Source organism: Choloepus didactylus, chromosome 15 (genome assembly GCF_015220235.1).
Source record: "Choloepus didactylus isolate mChoDid1 chromosome 15, mChoDid1.pri, whole genome shotgun sequence".
NCBI lineage: Eukaryota > Metazoa > Chordata > Mammalia > Pilosa > Megalonychidae > Choloepus > Choloepus didactylus.
In genome coordinates this window covers 76,695,111-76,722,824 of record NC_051321.1, presented here as the reverse complement: position 1 = coordinate 76,722,824, position 27,714 = coordinate 76,695,111, and the positions used below count along the sequence as shown (strand labels likewise).

The 27,714-nt window shown below is 41.2% G+C and overlaps 1 protein-coding gene across 5 annotated transcripts in view; it reads right to left on the bottom strand.

Moving 5' to 3' along the window:
* The window catches only part of TSPAN14 (tetraspanin 14), an 83,544-nt gene that overhangs the window by 37,813 nt on the left and 18,017 nt on the right, over nucleotides 1–27,714 (bottom strand). For 3 of the 5 annotated variants that reach the window (XM_037805424.1, XM_037805426.1, XM_037805427.1), the window contains exon 2: nucleotides 19,787–19,884. In XM_037805424.1, coding sequence (XP_037661352.1) covers nucleotides 19,787–19,867 — 81 coding nt within the window. In that variant the 5' untranslated portion in view covers nucleotides 19,868–19,884. Of the gene's footprint in view, nucleotides 1–19,786; nucleotides 20,251–26,797; nucleotides 26,905–27,714 lie in introns of those variants that run through there. The other 2 variants (XM_037805425.1, XM_037805423.1) reach the window with 2 other exon arrangements.

Below are 27,714 nucleotides of genomic sequence, written 5' to 3'. Positions count from 1 at the left end.
ACCCACTCCGAGACATATTCTGATCACCCTGTCAAACACGGAAGAGAAGGAGCAAGTTCTGAAAGCAGCAAGAGAAAAGCAATTCACCACATACGAAGGAAACAGCATAAGACTAAGTAGTGACTACTTAGCAGCCACCATGGAGGTGAGAAGGCAGTGGCAGGATACATTTAAAATTCTGAAAAACGAAGTGGGAGGACTTACACTCCCTGACTTTGAAGCTTATTATAAAGCCACAGTTGCCAAAACAGCATGGTACTGGCACAAAGATAGACACATAGATCAATGGAATCGAATTGAGAATTCAGAGATAGACCCTCAGATCTATGGCCGACTGATCTTTGATAAGGCCCCCAAAGTCACTGAACTGAGTCATAATGGTCTTTTCAACAAATGGGGCTGGGAGAGTTGCATATCCATATCCAAAAGAACAAAAGAGGACCCCTACCTCACACCCTACACAAAAATTAACTCAAAATGGACCAAAGATCTCAATATAAAAGAAAGTACCATAAAACTCCTAGAAGATAATGTAGGAAAACATCTTCAAGACCTTGTATTAGGCGGCCACTTCCTAGACTTTACACCCAAAGCACAAGCAACAAAAGAGAAAATAGATAAATGGGAACTCCTCAAGCTTAGAAGTTTCTGCACCTCAAAGGAATTTCTCAAAAAGGTAAAGAGGCAGCCAACTCAATGGGAAAAAATTTTTGGAAACCATGTATCTGACAAAAGACTGATATCTTGCATATATAAAGAAATCCTACAACTCAATGACAATAGTACAGTCGGCCCAATTATAAAATGGGCAAAAGATATGAAAAGACAGTTCTCTGAAGAGGAAATACAAATGGCCAAGAAACACATGAAAAAATGTTCAGCTTCACTAGCTATTAGAGAGATGCAAATTAAGACCACAATGAGATACCATCTAACACCGATTAGAATGGCTGCCATTAAACAAACAGGAAACTACAAATGCTGGAGGGGATGTGGAGAAATTGGAACTCTTATTCATTGTTGGTGGGACTGTATAATGGTTCAGCCACTCTGGAAGTCAGTCTGGCAGTTCCTTAGAAAACTAGATATAGAGTTACCATTCGATCCAGCGATTGCACTTCTCGGTATATACCCGGAAGGTCGGAAAGCAGTGACACGAACAGATATCTGCACGCCAATGTTCATAGCAGAATTATTCACAATTGCCAAAAGATGGAAACAACCCAAATGTCCTTCAACAGATGAGTGGATAAATAAAATGTGGTATATACACACGATGGAATACTATGCGGCAGTAAGAAGGAACGATCTCGTGAAACATATGACAACATGGATGAACCTTGAAGACATAATGCTGAGCGAAATAAGCCAGGCACAAAAAGAGAAATATTATATGCTACCATTAATGTGAACTTTGAAAAATGTAAAACAAATGGTTTATAATGTAGAATGTAGGGGAACTAGCAATAGAGAGCAATTAAGGAAGGGGGAACAATAATCCAAGAAGAACAGATAAGCTATTTAACGTTCTGGGGATGTCCAGGAATGACTATGGTCTGTTAATTTCTGATGGATATAGTAGGAGCAAGTTCACAGAAATGTTGCTATATTAGGTAACTTTCTTGGGGTAAAGTAGGAACATGTTGGAAGTTAAGCAGTTATCTTAGGTTAGTTGTTTTTTTCTTACTCCCTTGTTATGGTCTCTTTGAAATGTTCTTTTATTGTATGTTTGTTTTCTTTTTAACTTTTTTTTTCATACAGTTGATTTAAAAAAGAAGGGAAAGTTAAAAAAAAAAAAAAAAGAAAAGAAAGAAAAACAAGGAAAAAAAAAAAGATGTAGTGCCCCATTGAGGAGCCTGTGGAGAATGCAGGGTTATTCGCCTACCCCACCTCCATGGTTGCTAACATGACCACAGACATAGGGGACTGGTGGTTTGATGGGTTGAGCCCTCTACCACAGGTTTTACCCTTGGGAAGACGGTTGCTGCAAAGGAGAGGCTAGGCCTCCCTATGGTTGTGCCTAAGAGCCTCCTCCCGAATGTCTCTTTGTTGCTCAGATGTGGCCCTGTCTCTCTAGCTAAGCCAACTTGAAAGGTGAAATCACTGCCCTCCCCCCTACATGGGATCAGACACCCAGGGGAGTGAATCTCCCTGGCAACGTGGAATACGACTCCCGGGGAGGAATGTAGACCTGGCATCGTGGGACGGAGAACATCTTCTTGACCAAAAGGGGGATGTGAAAGGAAATGAAATAAGCTTCAGTGGCAGAGAGATTCCAAAAGGAGCCGAGAGGTCACTCTGGTGGGCACTCTTATGCACACTTTAGACAACCCTTTTTAGGTTCTAAAGAATTGGGGTAGCTGGTGGTGGATACCTGAAACTATCAAACTACAACCCAGAACCCATGAATCTCGAAGACAGTTGTATAAAATGTAGCTTATGAGGGGTGACAATGGGATTGGGAAAGCCATAAGGACCACACTCCACTTTGTCTAGTTTAGGGATGGATGAGTAGAAAAATAGGGGAAGGAAACAAACAGACAAAGGTACCCAGTGTTCTTTTTTACTTCAATTGCTCTTTTTCACTCTAATTATTATTCTTGTTATTTTTGTGTGTGTGCTAATGAAGGTGTCAGGGATTGATTTGGGTGATGAATGTACCACTATGTAATGGTACTGTAAACAATCGAAAGTACGATTTGTTTTGTATGACTGCGTGGTATGTGAATATATCTCAATAAAATGAAGATTAAAAAAAAAAAAGAGCATACCTAATGATTTCAATCCATGTTTTAAAAGTGCAAGGACCCTTTTCCTATATTTTCTCCTTTAAGAAAACAAAAGGAAGCAGCCAAAAGATTGTTGAGAAAGAATCTAGGTAGAAGAGGATGAAGGTGAAGTGAAAGTAGATGGCTCAAGCTTTGGTGTTAAAACACCTGTAAGCACACCTGGCAAGGGGACAGGAATCTGAATTTAGGTGGGTTTGCGTGAATTTCAAAACTAATAAAATGTTCTAGGAGATTATCCAACTTCACTGCTACCTCCCACCCAATACTGAGTCTGAAGGCATTCTAGGTAAAGCCATTGCAGCATAGGCCCAGGTATTGCTCCAAGCTCCACTATTTCCCAGCCTTATGCTCTTCATCTCCCGCATCCCCTGATTTTCACAGTCTCCTTTCATTTACTTTCCTACCTGGATTTACTTTCCCAGCATCAGACCTTCAGATGACAACTATTGGGAAGGTTAACCCATTCTTTTAACTGGTATCTCCTCATTAATTGTCTCATCAGCTCCAAAAATTGCAGCTAACACCTCCATGCCTAATGCAACTGTTATGGATTGAATTGTGTCCCCTCAAAAGACAAGTTCAAGTCCTAACCCTGGCCTTGTGAATTGAACTTATTGGGAAATAGGCTCTTTGAAGATGTTATTAGTCAAAATGAGGCCCACCTGGATTAGGGTGGTCCCTAATCCAACATGACAGGTGCCTGCCCTCATAAGAAGAGGAAACTGGACGCAGAGCGAGACAGAGGGGAGAGCACCATGTGACTATGCTATGTAGTGCTGGCAAGCCACAACCAGAAGCTGGACGAGGGCCGGAACAGATTCTTCCCTATGGACTTCGAAGGAAGCATAACCCTGCCAACACCTTGCTTTTGGACTTCCAGCCTCCAGAACTGTGAGACAATCAATTTCTGTTGGTTTAAGCCCCTCAGTGTGTGCTTGGTTAGAGCAGCCCTAGGAAACTAGGACATCAGCTCCCAATAGTCCAAATTCCAGGCAAGTGTCCCCATGGCCCCTTTGCATAGAAGGGTGCTCAGGTAGGAGCCACCAAAAAATTTTTCATTTTTACACATTTTACCTACTTTTGCTTACAAGTGCATAATATTTTGGCTTCTATAATGGAAAATATTGAAGTTGCATATCAAATTCTCAGTCTGCACTGATATGATTTTACTGTCAAAAAATGCTAAAGAGAAAAAACACCCAAAAACCATGCAATAAAGCTCATCATCTCATACTTTAAAAAAAAAAAAAAAAATTCTGAGTGAGAAAAATTTCCAACCAAGAATACTTTATCCAGCAAAGCTCTCCTTCAAATTTGAGTGAGAGCTTAAATTTTTCACAGACAAACAAATGCTGAGAGAATTTGCTAACAAGAGACCTGCCCTACTGGAGATACTAAAGGGAGCCCTACAGACAGAGAAACAAAGAAAGGACAGAGAGACTTGGAGAAAGGTTCAGTACTAAAGAGATTCGGTATGGGTACAATAAAGGATATTAACAGAGAGAAGGGAAAAATATGACAAACATAAACCAAACGATAAGATGGCTGATTCAAGAAATGCCTTCACGGTTATAACGTTGAATGTAAATGGATTAAACTCCCCAATTAAAAGATATAGATTCGCAGAATGGATCAAAAAAATCAAGTACCTAGGAATAAACTTAACCAAAGATGTAAAAGACCTATACAAAGAAAACTACATAACTCTACTAAAAGAAATAGAAGGGGACCTTAAAAGATGGAAAAATATTCCATGTTCATGGACAGGAAGGCTAAATGTCATTAAGATGTCAATTCTACCCAAACTCATCTACAGATTCAATGCAATCCCAATCAAAATTCCAACAACCTACTTTGCAGACTTGGAAAAGCTAGTTATCAAATTTATTTGGAAAGGGAAGATGCCTCAAATTGCTAAAGACACTCTAAAAAAGAAAAACGAAGTGGGAGGACTTACACTCCCTGACTTTGAAGCTTATTATAAAGCCACAGTTGTCAAAACAGCATGGTATTGGCACAAAGATAGACATATAGATCAATGGAATCGAATTGAGAATTCAGAGATAGACCCTCAGATCTATGGCCGACTGATCTTTGATAAGGCCCCCAAAGTCACTGAACTGAGTCATAATGGTCTTTTCAACAAATGGGGCTGGGAGAGTTGGATATCCATATCCAAAAGAATGAAAGAGGACCCCTACCTCACACCCTACACAAAAATTACCTCAAAATGGACAAAAGATCTCAATATAAAAGAAAGTACCATAAAACTCCTAGAAGATACTGTAGGAAAACATCTTCAAGACCTTGTATTAGGCGGCCACTTCCTAGACTTTACACCCAAAGCACAAGCAACAAAAGAAAAAATAGATAAATGGGAACTCCTCAAGCTTAGAAGTTTCTGCACCTCAAAGGAATTTCTCAAAAAGGTAAAGAGGCAGCCAGCTCAATGGGAAAAAATTTTTGGAAACCATGTATCTGACAAAGGACTGATATCTTGCATATATAAAGAAATCCTACAACTCAATGACAATAGTACAGACAGCCCAATTATAAAATGGGCAAAAGATATGAAAAGACAGTTCTCTGAAAAGGAAATACAAATGGCCAAGAAACACATGAAAAATTGTTCGGCTTCACTAGCTATTAGAGAGATGCAAATTAAGACCACAATGAGATACCATCTAACACCGATTAGAATGGCTGCCATTAAACAAACAGGAAACTACAAATGCTGGAGGGGATGTGGAGAAATTGGAACTCTTATTCATTGTTGGTGGGACTGTATAATGGTTCAGCCACTCTGGAAGTCAGTCTGGCAGTTCCTTAGAAAACCAGATGTAGAGTTACCATTCGATCCAGCAATTGCACTTCTCGGTATATACCCGGAAGATCGGAAAGCAGTGACACGAACAGATATCTGCATGCCAATGTTCATAGCAGCATTATTCACAATTGCCAAGAGATGGAAACAACCCAAACGTCCTTCAACAGATGAGTAGATAAAGAAAATGTGGTATATACACACGATGGAATACTACACGGCAGTAAGAAGGAACGATCTCGTGAAACATATGACAACATGGATGAACCTTGAAGACATAATGCTGAGCGAAATAAGCCAGGCACAAAAAGAGAAATATTATATGTTACCACTAATGTGAACTTTGAAAAATGTAAAACAAATGGTTTATAATGTAGAATGTAGGGGAACTAGCAATAGAGAGCAATTAAGGAAGGGGGAACAATAATCCAACAAGAACAGATAAGCTATTTAATGTTCTGGGGATGCCCAAGAATGACTATGGTCTGTTAATTTCTGATGGGTATAGTAGGAACAAGTTCACAGAAATGTTGCTATATTAGGTAACTTTCTTGGGGTAAAGTAGAACAGGTTAGAAGTAAAGCAGTTATCTTAGGTTAGTTGTCTTTTTCTTACTTCCTTGTTATGGTCTCTTTGAAATGTTCTTTTATTGTATGTTTTTTTTTTTTTTAATTTTTTTTTCATACAGTTGATTTTAAAAAGAAAGGAAAGTTAAAAAAAAAAAAAAAAAGAAAACCAAGGAAAAAAGATGTAGTGCCCCCTTGAGGAGCCTGTGGAGAATGCAGGGGTATTGGCCTACCCCACCTCGATGGTTGCTAACGTGACCACAGACATAGGGGACTGGTGGTTTGATGGGTTGAGCCCTCTACCATAGGTTTTACCCTTGGGAAGACAGTTGCTGCAAAGGAGAGGTTAGGCCTCCCTATAATTGTGCCTAAGAGCCTCCTCCTGAATGACTCTTTGTTGCTCAGATGTGGCCCTCTCTCTCTAGCTAAGCCAACTTGAAAGGTGAAATCACTGCCCTCCCCACTACGTGGGATCAGACACCCAGGGGAATGAATCTCCCTGGCAACATGGAATATGACTCCCGGGGAGGAATGTAGACCTGGCATCGTGGGACAGAGAACATCATCTTGACCAAAAGGGGGATGTGAAAGGAAATGAAATAAGCTTCAGTGGCAGAGAGAATCCAAAAGGAGCCGAGAGGTCACTCTGGTGGGCACTCTTACGCACACTTTAGACAACCCTTTTTAGGTTCTAAAGAATTGGAGTAGCTGGTGGTGGATACCTGAAACTATCAAACTACAACCCAGAACCCATGAATCTCGAAGACAATTGTATAAAAATGTAGCTTATGAGGGGTGACAATGGGATTGGGAAAGCCATAAGGACCACACTCCACTTTGTCTAGTTTATGGATGGATGAGTAGAAAAATAGGGGAAGGAAACAAACAAACAAACAGACAAAGGTACCCAGTGTTCTTTTTTACTTCAATTGCTCTTTTTCACTCTAATTATTATTCTTGTTATTTTTGTGTGTGTGCTAATGAAGGTGTCAGGGATTGATTTAGGTGATGAATGTACAACTATGTAATGGTACTGTGAACAATTGAATGTACGATGTGTTTTGTATGACTGCGTGGTATGCGAATATATCTCAATAAAATGAAGATTAAAAAAAAAAAAAGACTGAAGATAGAGGCCTACCTCATACTATATACACCAGTCAACTAAAAGTGGATCACAGACCCAAATATAAGAACCACAACTATAAAATTCCTATAAGAAAACATAAGGAAGCATCTTCAGGACCTTGTGTTAGGCAATGGCGAAAGCACAAGCAACAAAAGACAGATAAATAAAAGAAAGATAAATGGGACCTTATCAAAATTAAAAACCTTTATGCTTCAAAGGACTTTATCATGAAAAGAAAAAAGACAACCTACAGAATGAGAGAAAATATCTGGATACCACATATCCAATAAGGGTTTAATATCCAGAATATATAAAGAAATCCTACAATTCAACAATAAAAAGTCAAACAACCCAATTTAAAACTTGGCAAAAAACTTGAATAGACATTTCTCCAAGGAAGATATACAAATGGTCAACAAGCACATGAAAAGATTTTGCTCAACATCATCAGCCATTAGGGAACTGCAAATCAAAAACACGAGATACCATTTCACACCCACTAAAGTGGCTACTTTTTTTTTTTCTTTGACTGCAAATTTGGACTTGCATGGCTACTATTTTTAAAAACTGCAAAATTACAGGGTGTGGAGAAAGAGTAACACTCATTCATCATTGGTAGGAATGTAAAATGGTGCAGCTACTGTGGAAGACAGTTTGGTGGTTCCTCAAAAAGCTAAGTATAGAATTACCATATAACTCGGCAATCCCACTTCTAGTTTTATACCCCAAATACGTGAAAGCTAGGGACTCAAACAGGTATTTGCAGGTGAACTCGCTGCCCTCCCCCCTACGTGGGACCCGACTCCCAGGGGTGTAAATCTCCCTGGCAACGCAGAGTATGACTCCCGGGGATGAATGTGGACCCAGCATCGTGGGACTGAGAGTATCTTCTTGACCAAAAGGGGGATGCAAAATGAGATGAAATAGTTTCAGTGGCTGAGAGATTCCAAATGGAGTCGAGAGGTCACTCTGGTGGACATTCTTATGCACTATATAGATAACACCTCTTAGGCTTTAATGTATTGGAATAGCTAGAAGTAAATACCTGAAACTACCAAATTCCAACCCAGCAATCTGGACTCCTGAAGACAATTATATAATAATGTAGATTACAAGGGGTGAAAGTGTGATTGTGAAGACCTTGTGGATCACACCCCCTTTATCTAGTGTATGGATGAGTAGAAAATGGGGATAAAAACTAAAGGACAAATGGGGTGGGATGGGGGGATGATTTAGGTGTTCTTTTTTCACTTTTATTTTTTATTCTTGTTCTGGTTCTTTCTGATGTAAGGAAAATGTTCAGAGATAGATTGTGATGATGAATGCATAAGTATGTTATCATACTGTGGACAGTGGATTGTACACCATGGATGATTGTATGGTGTGTGAATGTATTTCAATAAAACTGAATTTAATTAAAAAAAAAAAAAGTCTATGCATAAGAAAATTAATCCACTAGTTACATCAATGATTCTAAAAGGCAACAAAATACCAACCAGTAAACAATAAAACAAGTTCTGAGCTAGAAAAAAAACAAAAAACAAAAAAAACCCACAGATATTTGCACACTGATGTTCATGGCAGCATTATTCACAATTGCCAAAGGATGGAAGCAACCCAAGTGTCCATGCACTGATGAATGGATAAATAAAATGTAGTATATATACATTGGAATATTATTCAGTCATAAAAAGGAATGAAGTTCTGATACATGCAATAAAATGGATGAACCTTGAAGACATATTGAGTGAAATAAGCCAGACACAAAATGCAAATATTGTGTAAGTTCACTAATGAAATAATTAGAATAACCAAACCATAAAATCAGAATCAGGTTATCAGGCGATGGGGTGAGGGTAGGGAATGAGGAGTTACTGCTTAAATTGTACAGTTTCTATCTGGGTTGTTTTGTAAATGAATGGTGGTGATGGTAGTACAGCATTGTGAATGTACTTAACAGTACTGAATTATATATGATTATATATGTGAATGCGGTTTTAGGGGGGAAATTTTAGGTTGTATATATGTTACTAGAATAAAATTTTTTTAAAAAAACCTAGGACTGCACAACACAAATAGTGAATCTTATTGTTAAAGACAAAGTATAATTAATAGTACAATTATAAAAATGTTCTTTCATGAATTATAACAAATGTACCATACTAAAATAATGCAAGTGTTAATAATAAGATAGTATATGGGAACACTGTACATTATGCATTATTTTTAGGTAGACCTACAACTTCTCTAATTAAAAAAAGGGAGGGGACAAACAAAAAGGGAATATTATGAACAAAATTTTGCCAATAAAGTCAATCACTTGGATGACACAAACAAGGTACAAATTACTCAAACTGACTTATGAAGCAATAGAAAACCTAAGTAGTTCTACTCTGTATCTTTTCAAGTAATAAAATTTGTAATTAAAAACCTTCCCACAAAGAAAACTCAGACTCAGTTGTCTTCACTGATGAATTCTATCCAACATGGCAGGAGGAACATAGTATCAATCCTCTGTCAAAACTTTCAGAAAACAGAAGAGGAGGGAAATCTTCTCATCACATTTTATAACATCAGTATTACTCTGAAAACAAAACCATACTTCAAGAAAAGAAAACTACAGACCAATATAACTCATTAACACAGACACAAAAATCCCTAGGAAACATATTTGCAAGTTACTTCAGCATTACTGCAATATATTAAAATGAAAATAATCATGAAAAAGAGTTACATTCTGGGAATGCAAGACTGGGATAAATTTAACAAAATATGAGTAAGATCTGTATGTGAAAACCACAAAATATTGCTGAGAAAAATTAAAGACTATCTATATAAATGGTGAGATATGTCATGCTGATGGATTGGAAGACTCAGTATTGTAGAGATAATCATTTTCTCTAAATTCATCTCCAGATGCACTGCAATCTGTATCAAAATCCCAGCAGGCTTTTTGTAGAAATCGATTAGATGACTTTATGGTTAAGTGATTTTCTACAAAGGCGCCAAAGTAACCCAACGGGAAAAGAATAATCTTTTCTACAATTGGTACTAGAACGGCCTCTCCATAAGGAGGAAAAAAAAAAAATGAATCTCAACCCTTACTTCACACTGTCCTAAAACTAAACTTGAAATGGACATAAACCTAAAAGCTAAGACAATAAACCTAAAAGCTAAGACAAAGCTGTACATTATGCATTATGCATTAGTTAAAATGTGGCCAAACTGGAGTAGAGTGGGCCCTAATTCAATATCACTGGTATCCTTAATAGAATAGGAAATTTAGACACAAAGACTAGTAATAAGACAAACAACCTAAAAGCTAAGATAATAAAACTTATAAAAGAAAGCACAGGACAACATCTTTCCAGCTTTGGAGTAGGCAAGGATTTCTTAGAGGGGGCACAAAAAGCATGATCTATTAAAGAAAAAAAAATGACATTTTGGACTTTTTAATCAAAAAAGTAAAAGCTCTGTTTTTCAAAAGACATGGTTAAGACCATGAAAAGGCAAGCCATGCTCTGGGAGAAAGTATCCAAAAAACAAATATTGACAAAGGGCTTGTATTCAGAATAGATAAAGAACTCATAACTCAGTAAGACAAACAAACCCTTTTTTTTTTAATGGGCAAAAGATTCAAACAGACATTTCACATAAGATGATTTATGAATAGCAATACATGAATACATGCTGAACTCACATTCAAAATGAAAAGATGCTGATCATCACTAGCCATCAGTGAAATGACATTAAAATCACAATGAGCTACCACTACATACCCACCAGAATCGCTAAAATTAAAAAGACTGACAACATCAAAGGTTGGCAAGGATGTGCAGCAATCAGTACTTTCAGACACTGGTGGGAACTTAAAATGGCACTTTAGAAACAGTCTGTCAGTACCTTGTGAACTTAAGCAAGCATTTACCATATGACCCAATAATTCCAGTATAAAAATTTACTCAAATAAATGAATATGTATGTCCACACAAAGATTTTTTTTACACAAATTTTTTAACAGCTTTATGCGTAATAACTAAAAGCTGAAAGCAGCCCTAACATTTGTGCTGTCACCAAAAGGTGACTGGATAAACAAATTGTGATGTACTCAGCAATGAAAAAGAACAAGCCTACTGATACAACAGTAACATGGATGAATCCCAAAAACATCATTAGCTAAAAGAAGCAGATGCAAAAGTTAATACTGTATGAATCCATTCATATGAAATTCAAAAAGAGGCAAATCTGATCTATAGTGATGGGGCAAATCACTGGTTGCTTGAAGAGAAAGAGCAGGGAAGGAGTGATTGCAGAGGGGCACAAGGGAAATTTCTGGAATGACTGAAATGTTTTACATATTCATTGGAGGATGGTGGTTGCATGGTGTATAGGGCTGTCAACGCATCAAATTGCACACTTGAACAGGTGAATTTTATTATATTGAAATTGCACTTCAATAGAGGTGATTTGAAAGAAAATAGCACAAACAAGATGGGAGCAAGAGGCTCCCAGGCAAGCTACCAAGCACTGCTTGGGTAGACTGGCCATACTAGTTATAGGCAAAGGACAGAGTTACACGTGCCCCCCAGTTACTTATACCTGGAACAACCTGTAGGCATGCAGTCATCACAGTGCCCATGCACCCTGCGCATGTCTTCCCTGGTAATCCTACCTGGTGGTCCCAGCCCCTGCAGGGATAAGCATCCCAGGCAACTCCTTGAATTCCAGGGAAGCCTCTAATTAAGCAGTCCTCGCCCTCTGCCCTGGCAAGGCTAGATGTGGAAATACATACACATACTCACGCATGCACACACACATGCACTTGTGCCAAAAGATAAGGCTGTCTGTTTCCTCCAAACTGGGGCAGCCCTTCTAGAGAAATCATTTTGACTACATTAATATGTCAGGTCAAAACAATGTACACACCTTCTGACCCATTTCTTCCCAGTCCTGGGAATCTATCTCAACAAATAAGGTCCCTCCCTTCCCCAAAGGAAAGAATCTGTGTTAACAAAGTTAATCATTGCATCCTTATCTAGGATAGCAGACCATTAGAAACAACCTAAATGTCCAATAAGAGAATTTTTAAAAATACAATCAGGAAGGTTATGCAGCAAATTGGAATGTTCTATAGCTGATGATGCTGAGGTAAAGATGTAGCCGTCAGGACCACCAGGACACTGCTCACAAGAATATGAAACTATGTGTCACTGTAGACAGAGGAGACAGGAGTAAGGAAGAGAAAATGCAGTGGAGTTGGGGATGCCTTGTCTAGTCCTCTGGAATTTCCATGCAATTATAAAAGTTTCTTAAATGTTTGAGGAGAAAAATGAACCATATCTCCTCAGCAGTGAACATGAAAATAGAAAATACACATTATTAAAAGATTAAACTTTTCCCTTTTGACTGCACTGATGACCATGAGACAGAAGCAGAGAAACCATCAGCATTCAGACCTGTGGATCACATCACATGGATGGCATTCAGCTCAAATTACGGCAATTCTCCATCACCCAGAGCGGTCCAGAGACAACAGACCATCGTGGGAGGTAGTGAGATCCCCGTCAATGGAGGAGTACAACCAAAGTCCAGATGAGGAGAGTAAGACTCTCCACTCACAAAGATGCTGCAAACGGGAATAAGGGAGGGGAATTCTTGTCACTCTGGAACAGGGTAACCACATGCCCCTCTTCACCTGAGACAGTCCTGGTAAACAGTTGCTCCGGTGTGATTCTTAATTGCTGCTCTTTCACTCTCAAAAATGTCTTGACGTGGACTATACATTAAACGTTCACCATACCCATGGAAGACATGTTACTTTGAAGGAAAGGGTCTCAAGCCAGGCTGAGCCCTCATCTCACTGAGAAACTGGCTCAAGACTATCCATTAGGCTCAGGGGCTAATTTCCACAATTTACAAGTAGGGGAGCTGTGGTCCAATCTACTCAAGTCACTGAGAAAGCCTGAGGCAGAGCTTTGCTTTGAAAAAAAAAAAAAAAAAAGACACCAAAGGGTTAAAACCAACCCAAGTAACCATCAACGGATGAATGGATAAACACAGTGTGGTAAATGCAGACAATGGACTATTATCCAGCCATAAAAAGGAATGCAGTTATGATGCATCCAAACGACAACATGGATGACCCCTGAAGACATCACACTGAGTGAAATAAGCCAGGTACAAAAAAGATAAATATTGTATGACATCACTGATTTGAAAGTATTAGAATAAGCAAACTCACAGAGTCAGAATCTAGAAAACAGGTTACCAGAGGATGGGGTACGGATAGGGAATGGGAAGTTACGGCTTAAAATGTACAAGGCTCCTATCTGGAACGATGGAAATGTTTTGGTAATGGATAGTGGTGATGGTAGCTTAACAGTGTGAATGTAATTAACAGCATTGAAGTATATATCTGAATGTGATTAAAAGGGGAAATGTTAGATTACATACATGGTAACAGAATAAAAATTTGTTTAAAATCCCATGGAACTATGCTACACAGTGAACCCTAAGTTAAACCATGGATTATAGTCAATAATAAAAATGTGTTATTATCAGTTGTAACAAATGCTCCATACCAATGCAAGGTATTAATAACAGGGTGGTATACAAGAATCCTGTATTTTATGCATGATTGTTCTGTAAACCCATAACTTCTCTAATAAAGAAAAAATAATGAAATTAAATAAAATTTTAAGAAGAGTAGATTAGAGGTTACCAGGGGCTGGAGCAAGAAGAAATAGGGAATTGTTGTTTAATGAGCACAGAGTTTCTACTTCAAGTAATGAAAAAGTCTTGGTAATGGATGTGGTGACAGCTGCACCACATTTTGAATGTAATTAATGCCACTGAACTGTACACTTAAAAAAAATGATTAAAATGCCAAATGTTATGTTATATATAAGTTACCACAATAAAATAAAATAATAATAATAATAATAATAAAATGGAAGTAGGGGACTCTCACGTCTATAACAGATTTGTTCTCTGCACTCAGGAGCCTCAGTTCTTCACTTTTACCCCATCTCTGAAGTAGATCCAGGCAAGTGCTTTATCCAAACATTCACAGATTAAACTTGATGCTTGTGGTAGAAAGAAAGCCTGGAATTTAAGACATCACCTGAACCCTCCCTTTAGAGAATTCAATCAGCAGCACCAGGAAGGCTCAAATTCCTTGTGAAGCCAGGAGGGACGTGGGCAAACAAGAAAAAGGGCCTACATGGTCCCTCCAGGAACTCCTCCCATTCCATCCCCTTCCCTGCAACTCAGAGTGAGATTTACAAAGGTAAAAACAACTAGTGCTCAAAATGCTTGGTTGGCTGGAGCTATTTTTCCCCCCCGAACACCTTTGTGATAAGGACCCCATGAAGCCCAACTCCACGATCATGCTGTAAACCATGACGTTCAGAACAGGGATGCAAACTCCTGCAGCATTTGTGTTTCTCGCCCGAAGTGAGTATTACAGATTCTCTGAAATCTCAGCTCCGAAGTTAGGGGGAGGAAGTTTTTAAAAATTCTTAAAGAGTGCTACAAGTGCCTGCCTATAAAAAAAAAAAAAAAAATGTTCATTAGGAAAATAATTGTAAGTGGGAGAAAACTGTTGGAAAAAACCGGTCCCTTCCCCATACTGTTGACACCCCCTTTCAATACGAACAAGTCAGGGTGCTCACTGCCTAGACACCCCTGAAGATGGAGAAAGAGTTAGTAAGTGAGAGGAAGGGTAGCAACAAACAAGATAAGATTGAACAAAGGTCTATGAATAATGAAAATTCGTATAATTATATTTATTTTTTTGGCTGCTGGGGTGTTGGAATGGCTGGAGGGAGGTAAATGACATGGTGGAACTGTAGCCTACAGTAGCCCTTGGGATTTGCTCTACAGCTACTCATTGAATTGTGCCTTGACGATCTTCACCTTTCTGTATCTACCTTATATTTCATAATAAGGGAAGAACAGAAACTGTGTAACTGTAGCCCATAACAATTTTTGAAATTACTGATATAACTGCTTGTTGAGCTATACATCAAAAGTTAACACCTTCCTGTATGTATGTTATATTTTACAATGACGGAAATAGCTGAAGTTGTGGAACTGTAACGCATGACATCCTTTGAAGTTTGTTTTCTAACTACTTGTGAAATCGTACTTTGAAAGTTATCACTGTTACGTACATATGTTAAAGTTCACAAATATATATATATATATAAATTAAAAAACAAAAAACAGAAGGAAAAAAAAAACACCTCGTATTTGTCCCAATATCTAGAATTAACTAGTCAAATAAACAATAGGTCGCCCTCTGCATGTGCCAGTATCTGAGCCGCCCAAGGCCTTCAAACCTGCCTGCTGAGCACAATCAGCACTAGCAAGCCTTCTGCTTCACTAGCTCGCTGTTAATTCATCAAAGTCAAAGCAAATACAGAAAACAGCCCTCTGTACGAAACGATGTATCTGGGCTTTGCTTTGAGATAATTGGGGGGTGGGGGGCAAACATATAGACCCATGGAATCAAATAGAAAGTTCAGAAATAAACCTTCACACCTTTGGCCAACTGATCTTTGACAAGGGGGCCAGGTCCACTTAAGGGAGAAAGAACAGTCTCTTCAAAAATGGTACTGGGAGAACTGGATAGCCAAAGACAAAAAAATGAAGGTGGACCCCTCACCTCACACCACACACAAAAACTAACTCAAAATAGATCAAAGAATGTAATCCAAGAGCTACAACTATAAAACTTCTAGACGAAGACATAGGGAAACATCTTTAGGACCTTGTGTTAGGCAATGGCTTCTTAGACTATACTCCAAAAGCCTGAGCAACAAAAGAAAAAACAAATAAAGGGGACTTCATCACACTTAAAAAAATTTGTTTAAAGGAATTTATCAAGAAAGTAAAAAGACAACCTATGGAATGGGAGAAAATACTTGGAAACCATATATCCGATAAGGGTTTAATACTCAGAATATATGAACAACTCTTACAGCTCAACAACAAAAAAACAAACAACCCAGTTTAAAAATGGACAAAAGATACTGTGCTGGTTTGTATATATCATGTTCCCCCGAAAAACCCATTTTCTTTAATGCAATCTTGAGGGGAGCAGATGTATTAGTGTGGATTAAGTTGGAACCTATTGATTCAGTATTTCCATGGAGGTGTGGCCACGCCCATTCAGTGTGGACCTTGACTGGTTTACTAGAGCCTTATATAAACTCAGACGTAAGGAGCTCACTACTGGAGCTGAGACAGACATTTTGAAGATGGCCGCTGGAAGCTGATGTAGACACTTTGGAGAACACCGTTTTGAAACACAACCCGGGAGCAAGTAGATGCCAGCCACGTGCCTTCCCAACAAACAGAGGTTTTCCAGATGCCAATGGCTTTTCTCCAATGAAGGTACCCTTTGTTGATGGACACTTCATGGCCTTAGACCGTAACTGTGTAACCAAATAAATCCCATTTATAAAAGCCAGTCCATTTCTGGCGTTTTGCATCCTGGCAGCATTAACAAACTGGAACAGATATTAATAGACATTTCTCCAAAGAAGATATATAAATGGTCAATAAATACATCACAAGATGTTCAATGTCACTAGCCATCAGGGAAATACAAATCAAAACCACAATGAGATACTGTATCACACCCACTAAAATGGCTACTACTTAAAAAAAAAACAGAAAATAACAAGTGTTGGAGAGGAGATGGAGAAATGCAAACACTGTACATTGTTAGCCAGAATGTAAAATGGTGCAGCCACTGTGGAAAAAAGTTTGATGATTCCTCAGAAAATACAGAATTACCATATGACCTGGCAATCCCACTTATAGATATATACCCAAAAAACTTGACAGCAAGGAGTAGAGTTTCTCTTTGGGGTGATAAAAAAGTTTAGGCAATGGATGATAGTGACAGAGGCACAACCTATGAATATAATTTAACACCACTGAATTGTGTTATTTGAAAGGGGATAAAAAGGGAAATTTTAGGTTGTATGTAAATTACCCACAGAACTATACAACACAAAAAGTAAACCCTGATGTAGACAGTGGGTTAAAGTAAATAGCATGATTACAATATTGTTTCATCAACTGTAACAAAGGTACAATGAATACAAAATGTTAATAATAGGGAAAACTGCCTGTGAGAAGGGGGTATATAGGAACACTGTACTTTCTACATGATTTTTCTGTAAACCTACAACTGCTCTAATTAGAAAAAAAGAAAAAAAAGAACCTAGGGGGTGGGTGGGGGGGGTTATTAATGAACAAGATCAGCCATGAGATAATTTTTATACCTAGGTGATGCAAGCATGAAGATTCATTACATGATTCTTTGTATTTTTTTATTTTCTTCATTAAAAACAAAAAAAAAAAACTTCTATGAGGAGAAGAGCTTGGTATTTCACTGTGCTCCCTGTGAGGTGTATGGCAGGAAGGGGAAATCCCTATTTTGCAATGAAGCACAGAAGCTTATCAAGGTCACCTAGATGCCCGGAGCCCTGGGCTTCCCTGAGAGCTGTGCAGCCCGATTCCCAGGCCTCACTCCACATTCCCAGCTCCATTCCTGCACATGAACCAGCGCGGGCACAGGAAGGTTGGTTGTCTGCAGCATCCCCCTGGGGAAGGTGCCCAGTCTCCCACTCATTTCCCCAACCAAGCTGTCTCATACCTCATTTCCTAACTGCTCCTTTTTGTCTCTTCCTGCTCTGCCCCAGTGCACACTAACTGAAAAATGATTAACTCTCAGTCCTACACACATTGCCAATTCTGCACAAGACCGATAACATAGCAGCACCCTTCAATCACCAGGCAGACTTGTGACAATTCTAGATTAATGAATTCCACTATTTGAATTTGGAGCTGCAAATGTGTTACTGGGCAAGTCAGTAGAGCTCCCCAGGAGCGAAAACTGTTCTGAAAAGCCTCTGGAGAAGAGGAGATTACCAGGGCCCTCAGCCACAGCAGCAGTGGCGAGTTCCACCCTAGCTGCAAACATAAGAATGAGAGTCAGAGGTCAGAGAACAAGGGACAAGCAAGCATAGCCAGGGCTGGGGGACAGCAGCGGGTTCAAGTGTCCCCAGTGTCAGGCTGTGTGCCTAGCCTGGGTGGACCTCCACCATAAACCTGGCTGGAGGGGCACCAGGTGGGGCCAGAGGGCTGCCCCCCAGTCAGGGGGCAATGCAGGTCTGGGGAGGTCACAACCAGAGGATGGAGCAGCCACAGCTCTTCCATCAGGAGGGACCCACAGAAACCACATCAAATGTCAAGCATTCCAGGGGCAATGATGAGGTTGCTGGGGAAAGGTTCCCTGAGTACACAAAAAGGCCTGGGGTGAAGAGCCAAGCTACCTGAATCCCATCCGATTTGTCCAGGATTTGTCCAGGATGGAAAACCCCCAGCTTTGAGATTATCATCAGGAGATCATGCCCCAAGATCAGGGGTAAAAGGCTGAGATGTTTAGTAAGTCCAAATCAGAACCAACAAAATTGGTAGTGGAAACAAAATACAGTCTCATGGCCACGCATGCTGTCCCTCCTTCTCCATCTGTCCCCATGCAGTCACCAGTGAATGATGCCTGCTTAACAGTTTTAGAAGCCTCTGAGCACATGTCTCCTGGACCTCCTGCAAAGGATCAATGCCTGCTTCTCCCTGGACTAGTCCCACTGGCGATGCACCCACACTGTGTTATCTCCCTTAGCCTCTTAACCATCTCCAGTCCATGCCCACTTTCTACATTCCTCTTAAGGCAAGAGTCCCTGAAAGAGCTGTCAAGAGTCCTATATGACCTGGCTCCTACTGGTCCCTGTCCTTGTCTGCATCATCCCCTCTCCCCATTACTCCCGCTGCTCCACCTGGCCGCCTTCTTGTCCCATGCACAGACAAAGTTCATTCCCATCTCAGGGCTCTTTGCAACTGCTCCTCTCTCTGACATGACTGCTTCTTCACTAACACTCAAGCTTCAGCTCACATCACTGCCTCGGAAACCTTCCCTGACTATCCCAGCCAAGAACATTCTCCCTTTCTGCTCTCTGTTGCTCACTGAACTAATTATGCTTTGGGATGGACTTAGGGAAGGCCTTACAGCCTTCCAGACAAGCACTACCTCTCAGAGCCCAGTGCAGGGCCTAGCCCACAGTCAGATGCGCCCAAAGTATCTTGCTGCTGACGTCTCATTGGGGCATTGGGCAGGGGGCACAGGGGGACAGACAAGCAGCTAGGCCATAGCCCCAAGCCTCCCTGTATCCCCAAGGCTGGGTTAATGGCCCCGTCTTCCAGCTTTCAATCATGTTGGCCATATTCATCATACTTCATGGTTTATCTTACAATTTACTTGTTGGTTCTGAGAGGGTAGAGGCCATGTCAACCCTACCCACCACCTTATCCCAAAGACTCACGTGGGACCTGGAAAATCAAAAATCATGATTTACCGAATGAAGGGCTAAACAAATAGACATGGCCACTCTCATCCACTCACCCAGAAGACAATGTTGTAGCTGAAAAGCAGGTACTTGTACCAGCAGCTGACCTCAGCATTAGAGTATCTATAATAGTGCATCTTCTGAAAAGCAGGATCTGCAGAGAGAGATGGGAGGGGTGAGATGGCAGGATTCATTTTAAAACCTTCCCCAAAACCTGCACCCCAAGGAAAGAGCAAAGGTGAGGCACATACACAGACCCCAGAAATCTCCAAATTGCTCCCCTTGCATCCTGTTAGTCCCATTAGTAGTCCAAATGTTAAGTTTACTACCAAAAGTCAACTAGGCAAAAGTCAGGTGAAGTCAACTTCCCCCAAACATCAAAAAAATGAGACAAGGAATGTTTAAAAGAATGGATAATCCAGTGCATGGATGGATGAGTAGAAAAATGGGGACAAAACCTAAATGAAAAATAGGGTAGGATGGCAGAGGGTGATTTGGGTGTTCTTTTTTATTTTTATTTGTTATCTCTTCTTATTCTGATTCTTTCCGGTGTAAGGAAAATCTTCAAAAATAGACTGGGGTGGTGAATGAACAACTATAAGACAGTACTGTGAACAGTTGATGGTACACCATGGATGACTGTATGGTATGTGAATATATCTCTGACATATCTCTGTATGGTATGTGAATATATCTCTGACATATCTCTGACATAACAAAAAAAAAGAATGGATAATGATGATATTTAAAGTGTCTTCTAAATACCAGGAATTCTGCTTGGAACCTTCCCAAACATTGTCTCACAACTCTGAATTGGGTATTGATTTCTCCATTTCATGGCCAAGGAAAGAGGTGCTCAGAAAGGTCGTGTGACGTTCCCAAGGACAAGACAGCAAGGACAGAGCCCAGGATCTGAACCAAGGACAGTGGATTCCAAGGTCCGTATTCTTTCCTCCTACCACTCCCTGGAGCAAAACAGCAGGAGAGAGCCAGACAATCAAAGAAACAGAGGCTTCACCACAAAAAAACACGTTTGGGAAGAAAAGATGAAATGGCCAGGTGTGGCAGCATTTAACTGTGGTCAGTAAAGCAAAGCCAGAATTCAGGCTCCATTTCCGTTCATCTAACATTTTCCCAGACAACCTCGCAAGCTCGGCCCTGGGCTGGATACGCAGAGCTGAGGAAGGCTGAGCACCCTGGCTCCAGGAGAAAGCACGGCCTGGAGATACCTTGATTTTGGCCTTCTAATCTCCAAATCTGTGAGACAATAAATTCCTGTAGTTAAAGCCAGCCAGTCTGTGGTATTTATCATAGCAGCCCTGGCAAACTAAGACAAACCTACAACAGACCCCAGAGTGAGTGACTGCAAGAGCCTGGTCCAAACCCACACACCGTGTCAGCAACCATTACATAAACTCTAAGCCCTCACGCCCCCGATAACAAAAACACCAGGAACTATACTAGCCAGGTCCACACCAAAGAATGACTAGCAACACCCTAATCATCCACGACACAGAGGGCCAGCCACCCACAATCAGACAACACCATCCCCTTGCACGACTGCCACTTACCGCTCAGCACATGGACATTTTCCCAATTTTGTCTGATCCAGGGTAACATGATGAGGAGCCAGGGGTGAGGATGTCCCAGTGACACCTATTTCCCCATCCCCAACCCACAGAAGAGGAAAGTACTGAAGGTAAACATTTTAGTCTTTCTTTACCCCCCTCATTTACTGGCCCCCCAAATGGGAGAAGGTACTCCTCTGACTAGAGAGTGGGGGCAACTACTCTCCTTCCCCTCAGCCCCACAGCCCAGGGAGCAGGGAGGAAAGGCCACCTCTCCCTTTTGCTCTCAGTGCCCCTATGCCACGGGCAAGTGAGTGCAAAGCAGGTCCTGAAACCTCAACGGGACTGAAAGATTCTGCTCACCCCATAGACACACTGCAGAGTTTAAATGGAAGGACAGAAAGACTTGTCAGCCTAAGCCTTTGGTCTGGGCGGGGGTGGGGGGGAACAGAAGGGGTGCTGAGCTGCTGAGGGCGGCTCAGCGACTTACGAACCTCAAGGGGAGGAAAGAGACTGAGGAGTGCTTCCAGCCTACCTGCTGAACCCGGAACCCAGATGTGGCCCAGAATTCAGTCACAGGGCCTCCAGGGTGGCCTCGGTCCCTGACAGCTCTGCTTATTTGCTAAACCCAGTCATACTGGGGGAAGACAGAACTAACCTCTCTACTACTGCATTCAATTAACACCAATACCATTTACTTTAAAAACACTCACATAACCCCTCTAAGAATCTTAGGTTCCTAAAAGCAGACAATAAACTTTTCACAAATACTAATTACCACCCCAGCAGAGAAGAATCTCCAAAACCATTCTGTGTGCATAGGAAACAATTATTGGAGAAATTTAATTGTAAGCCCTCGAACTGTCTCAACTTCTAGAACTCATTAACACAAAATTAAGCAAATAGGAGTTATTTGTTTGTCAAACATCAACTTCTCAAAACAAGGGGGGAAAACAGAGTTAGTTTAATAGTGCTGAGATAGCTGGTTAGCAATCTGACAGGAACTAAATAATAAGCCAACATGAACTCTGACATTTAAAGGACACACACACACAAGCACGCACAAAAGAGAATAGGGTATTTCAGACCCATATAAATCTCCTTTAATCTTGAGGCAATAGGAAAAAACAATCCAAAGTAAAAGTACCAACACAGAACAGATAAAATGATTTCAAATTCCATACAATTAAAAATAACATTAAAATTAAATTAGGAAACTCAAATGATAAGTTTTCTGCAGCTGAAGAAATTATGAAAGAGGGTAAATACCTACAAAATATAAAGATCCATGCTTTGTAAAACAAAAGACTCTGGTTTGAGCAAATAGACAAAAGGATATGGACAATACACAGAAAAGGACAACACAGTTAACATACAGGAAAATATTCAACTTCACTGGAAAAGAAAATTAAAGACAACCCAGAGATACTATTTGTGCCAGTTTGAGTGTATTGTGTCCCCCAAATGCCATTATCTTTATAGTCTTGTGTGGGGCAGAAGTTTTGGTGTTGGTTAGATTTGCTTGGAGTGTGCCCCACCCAGCTGTGGGAGATAATTCTGATGAGATGTTCCCATGGAGGCGTGGCCCCGCCCATTCGGGGTGGGCCTTGATCAGTGGAGCTATATAAATGAGCTGACTTGGGGGGAAGAAAGAGAGTGCAGCTGGGAGTGATGTTTTGAAGAGGAGCAAGCTTGCTAGAGAGGAACGTCCTGGGAGAAAGCCGTTTTGAGGCCGGAGCTTTGGAGCAGATGCCAGCTGCCTTCCTAGCTAACAGAGGTTTTCCGGAGGCCATTGGCCATCCTCCGGTGAGGGTACCCGATTGCTGATGTGTTGCCTTGGACGCTTTGTGGCCTTAAGACTGTAACTGTGTGGCGAAATAAATCCCCGTTTTATAAAAGCCAATCCATCTCTGGTGTTTTGCATTCTGCAGCATTAGCAAACTAGAACAGATTTTGGTACCAGAGAAGTGGGGTGCTTTTGCTGCTGAGTTTGCAAATACCAAACATGTTGGAACGGCTTTTTAAATGGATAAGGGGGAGTTTCTGGAAGAGTTGTGAGGAGCTTGATAGAAAAGGCCAAAACTGTTTTACCTTGGACGCTTTGTGGCCTTATGACTGTAATTGTGTAGTGAAATAAACCCCCGTTTTATAAAAGCTTATCCATCTCTGGTGTTTTGCATTCTGCAGCATTAGCAAACTAGGACACTATTTTACACTTCTTAAATCAACAAGATCACCACCACTATTGCTGGCAAGCCCACGGTGAGCCTGGCAGGCTCACAGGTCGCTGCTGCTGGCGGCAGCGTGATCGGCTACTACCATTTGGAAAGCAATTCTGTTACAGACATTCAAAACCATAGAAACGGTCATACCCTTAATCCAATAAGCTCATGACTAAGAATTTGCCTCAAGAAAATAAACCAAAAGAAAATGCATTAAGTATGAATTGTGAATATTATGGTTTGCAATTATGGAACAATTTGTAAGCAAGTGGCTAAAGGCCAAAATGGAATATAAGCTCATGAAAATGGTTTCATGGGGGTGGTGGCCTTGTAAGTGATCTTCTAAGGCAGTTCTCACTGCCACATATACCACTGTCACCTTTATATTATAAACAAATTGATGCTATTGCTGGTTAGGGGTGCTCCTTCTCTGGAGGAAGCCTGGCCCCCGAGAGGGGTCAGCCCAGGAGTCATTGCAAAGAGGGCTCCTCCACTTGGGAGACTGCAATGCCTGTGAGAGTTCCTTTTCTTTCTAATTAAAAAGCAACACAGGCGCAACTGTAGAATATTTAAACAACCCAGAAGTGTGAAAAGTAAAATGGCAATGAGAAATCACTACACACAGGAAAAAATTTATAATGTGCACACACTCAACATGGACAACCAAAATGAGTTTCGTGAAACAATCCCCTTACTGCATGCCACGCCCTCCACTCTTACTGATGTTTTAATTCTTATCAAAAGTATACCTGTGCATGATCCAAGAATCAACTACTGTAAAAGGTGGGTTGAGAGAAACAGCAGACTCCACCCAAGCCAGGCTTTTGGCCCAGGGAATAGATTCAACTCCTAACTGACTCCTGATGTCAAAATACCTCCTTGGATTTTTCATTTTTTTCCCATCCTGAGAGACAAGGATTTAACTCACTTTCCTACCCATGAACCACCTCTCCTCCCAACCACATCACGCCCTTATCCTTCCTTTCCCGTCGCTCCCCTCTATTGCTCATCTAGTATTGGCCAGCTCGATTTTCAGAGTTTACAGTGTCATGACCATCTGTGCCATTCAGAACAAGTAAGCCATGATTACTGTTCTTTTCCGATACAACTCCTTGTTTTCTCTGAAGTTAATAATTCTTCTATTTTTTGTGTGCTTAATTTTCTATGAACTTGGCAAAAATTCAACCCCAAATTCAATGCCAGTTGTCTAAATCTCCCAGTAAGTTTGTTTGCATCAGATGTTCTATTTCTGCTTCCAGAAGAACCCTCTCCTGGAGCCCTTGCTGAATGGCTTCCATCTGGACTGGTGGTTCCTGGGATCCCTTCACCAGCATCCCAGAAATTCCCTTTGCCTCTTCTGAAATACAGCCTACAGGAGATTCGGTCCTTTCTCTCCTTGTAGAGAAATCCTTCAGTGCAGAAGACAAGTTTTTCAGATCCTCTATGTCTGAAAAGGCCTTTCTTTCATTTTTGCTCTTGAATGAACGTTTCGCTGTATGCAGAATTCTAGGTTGGAATCAATTTCATTGAGAATGTTGAAGGCACGCTCTACCATCCTTGACATTCCAGTGCATCAAGAAGCCCCAAACCACTCAGATCCCTGATCTTTGTATTTGATCTATTTCTTTCTCCCCAGCATACTGAAATTTCAGGGTACTCATCTGGGTCTATCTTCATCTACTTAGCTAAATATTTGGTGGGCCTTTCCAATATGGAAACCAATATCCTTCTGTTCTAGGAAATTCTTTTCACGATTTCCCTACCTGCATTTCACTCTGTTCTCTATCTGCAACTCTTGTTAACTGATGTGAGAATTCTGGCTGATCCTTTAATTTTTCTTATCATTCCTGACCTATTACCCATCTTTTCAGTTGTTTTGCTCTATTTTCTGGAAGCCTTCCTCAACTTTATCTTCCAATACTTCTAATATTTTTACTTCTACCCTTATTTTTTTTAATTTTTAGTAATTTTTTAAATTTCTAAATGTTCTTTTTTTATAGTATCCTGTTCTTATTTCATGGATACAATATTTCTCTTATCTCTCTGAGGAAATACCCGATTTTTTTTTCAAAATGTCCTCCCTGAATAGATTGTTTCTTTCAAGTTGCTTTTTTCCTATTTGTTTCGCCTTCTTTCATGCTCAGAACTTTCTTCAGTTGTCTAATACTCCTTGGTTGTCTGTTCATGATTAAGAGTGAGTGAACTGAAGAACTACTTGGAAGCTCTGAGTCCTTGGGCAGGGCTTTCCCATGGTGAGTTTCTGTCTAGGGTGATCCAGCTGGACCATTTGTTGGGAATTCCCTGATATCGGCATCTTCGGTTCTTTTTTTTAGGCTGATCAGATTCCCCGGTGAGGTCTCATGGAGGGTACACGAGTCTGGCTGCCAGTGTTCTAGGAGCCCAATGAGAGTAAAAGGGTGGGAAATGGAGGTGGTCTCAATATTCAGCCCCAAAAATACCTGGAGTCTCCCAGTCCCTTGGTTTTTCCCTCTGAAAACATAAATCTCCAATGTCCCACGTAGTGGAGGAAGGTAAGAGACCCTAAGGATCTAACCACATCAACTGCTTTCAAACATTTCTTACATTTAGTCCCCACCCCTTACCAACTTCTATATTTAAACTGGGACACATTTCCATCTATTCCTGTCTCTCAAAACTTTTCTTGCTGTTATTTTCTCACCCATTCCCCTCCTGTCCTTGTAAATTGATTCCTGTTTAAAACAAACAAACAAAAAACAACCACCCTCCCCCCTAAAAAAAACCCTTTATCTTAACTTTTGTGGGATTTTAGGATTAAGTAAAATTAGGTATCACTTTTCTGTTGTTACCCAGAAGACCTGAAGAAAGATTTCAAAATATTTCAATTGCTACCTTTTGATTCAGCAAAGTAAAAAAGTAGTAAGCATAACTTCTCACCACATAAGAATACGGGCAAAAAAAGAAAGCATAAACTCAGAATAAAGATCAGACCATTAAAGTGAAATCTTCGGGTTTACAGAAAAGCTCACACCTCTCCCATTTTCACATAGGTTCCGCCAAAACAGTGTCACCAACTGGTACACTTTCAAGAGCCAACTGTTCACGAGACTCTGATCTGGATTAAACTCGAGCTGATGCCTGGTGGCCCCCTACCTAAAGGAGTCAGCCCCTCACACTTCCAGCGAGGCACCTTTAGAGAGGGCAGAGGGGCTACCTTCTCATGAGCCTAACAGGGTCTCCTCTGCCACTCACCAAGATTCAACCTTTCCACTTGGCCTTCAAGGCTCCCAGTACTCACAGTTGGGAATCCCAGGGGGTCCCAGGGAAGAGCAGCCACATACCCAAGGCTACTGGGGGCTCTGCTGCATCTCTGTGTTGCACACCTTAGGCCATGGACACTCCCACCTGCCAAGAAAGGGGCCCTCATAGCTGACTGTGGCCTGGGGAACACCCAGAGACCAAAGGAACAGGTAGGCCCAAGAGGAGAAGCCCGGGAGGGAGGGAGGTAAATGGGCTCCAGTAGGGGAGAGGGTCACTGAGGCGGACTAGAGCAGGCCCTGTGTGGCTGCCTCACTACCACACGAGAGGAAGGCGGTATCCTCAGCCTCACAGCACAGCCACCCCCTGAGAAGGGAAGGAAGGGCTGAGATACACAGACAACCAGCTCAGCTCTATCTGACTCACCCCACAGTCAGAAATGTCTGTGCCCTCCCCTAATCCATTGCCCCACCCAACCCCCACCCCACACCCAGGGCCTGCCGGAAACAGCACAGCACAAGACACAGTGGCAGCAGTCACTCACCAGAGTTAAGCAACTTTAACTCCCTCATGGGAAAACAGTACAGAGGGGCGAAAGTGGGGAGAGAGGTTGGGGGTGCCCTCCCTTACCACAGGGTCACAAGCACTGCCCTGCCACGGTGCAAACAGGTGTGGGGCGGGGGACCTCCCAGAGTTCAGAGACCATCCAGCCTCCACCTGCAGGCCCAGGAGGACCCCAGCCGCCAACTGAGCCCCACGGGGCTCTCCCCGGGTGTGGCCTCCTGTCTGAAACTCTGAACTTGGCGAATTAAGCATTATGAGTTTCCACCACCAAGATAACCCCACAACCCATCACCTGCTGAGCTTCAGGAGCACCAAGGGACCTCCTCGCTCATCTGGGGAGAGGAGACATCTGTCTACCTCAGTGCCATCATCAGGAAGGCAGCAGAGAGAGGG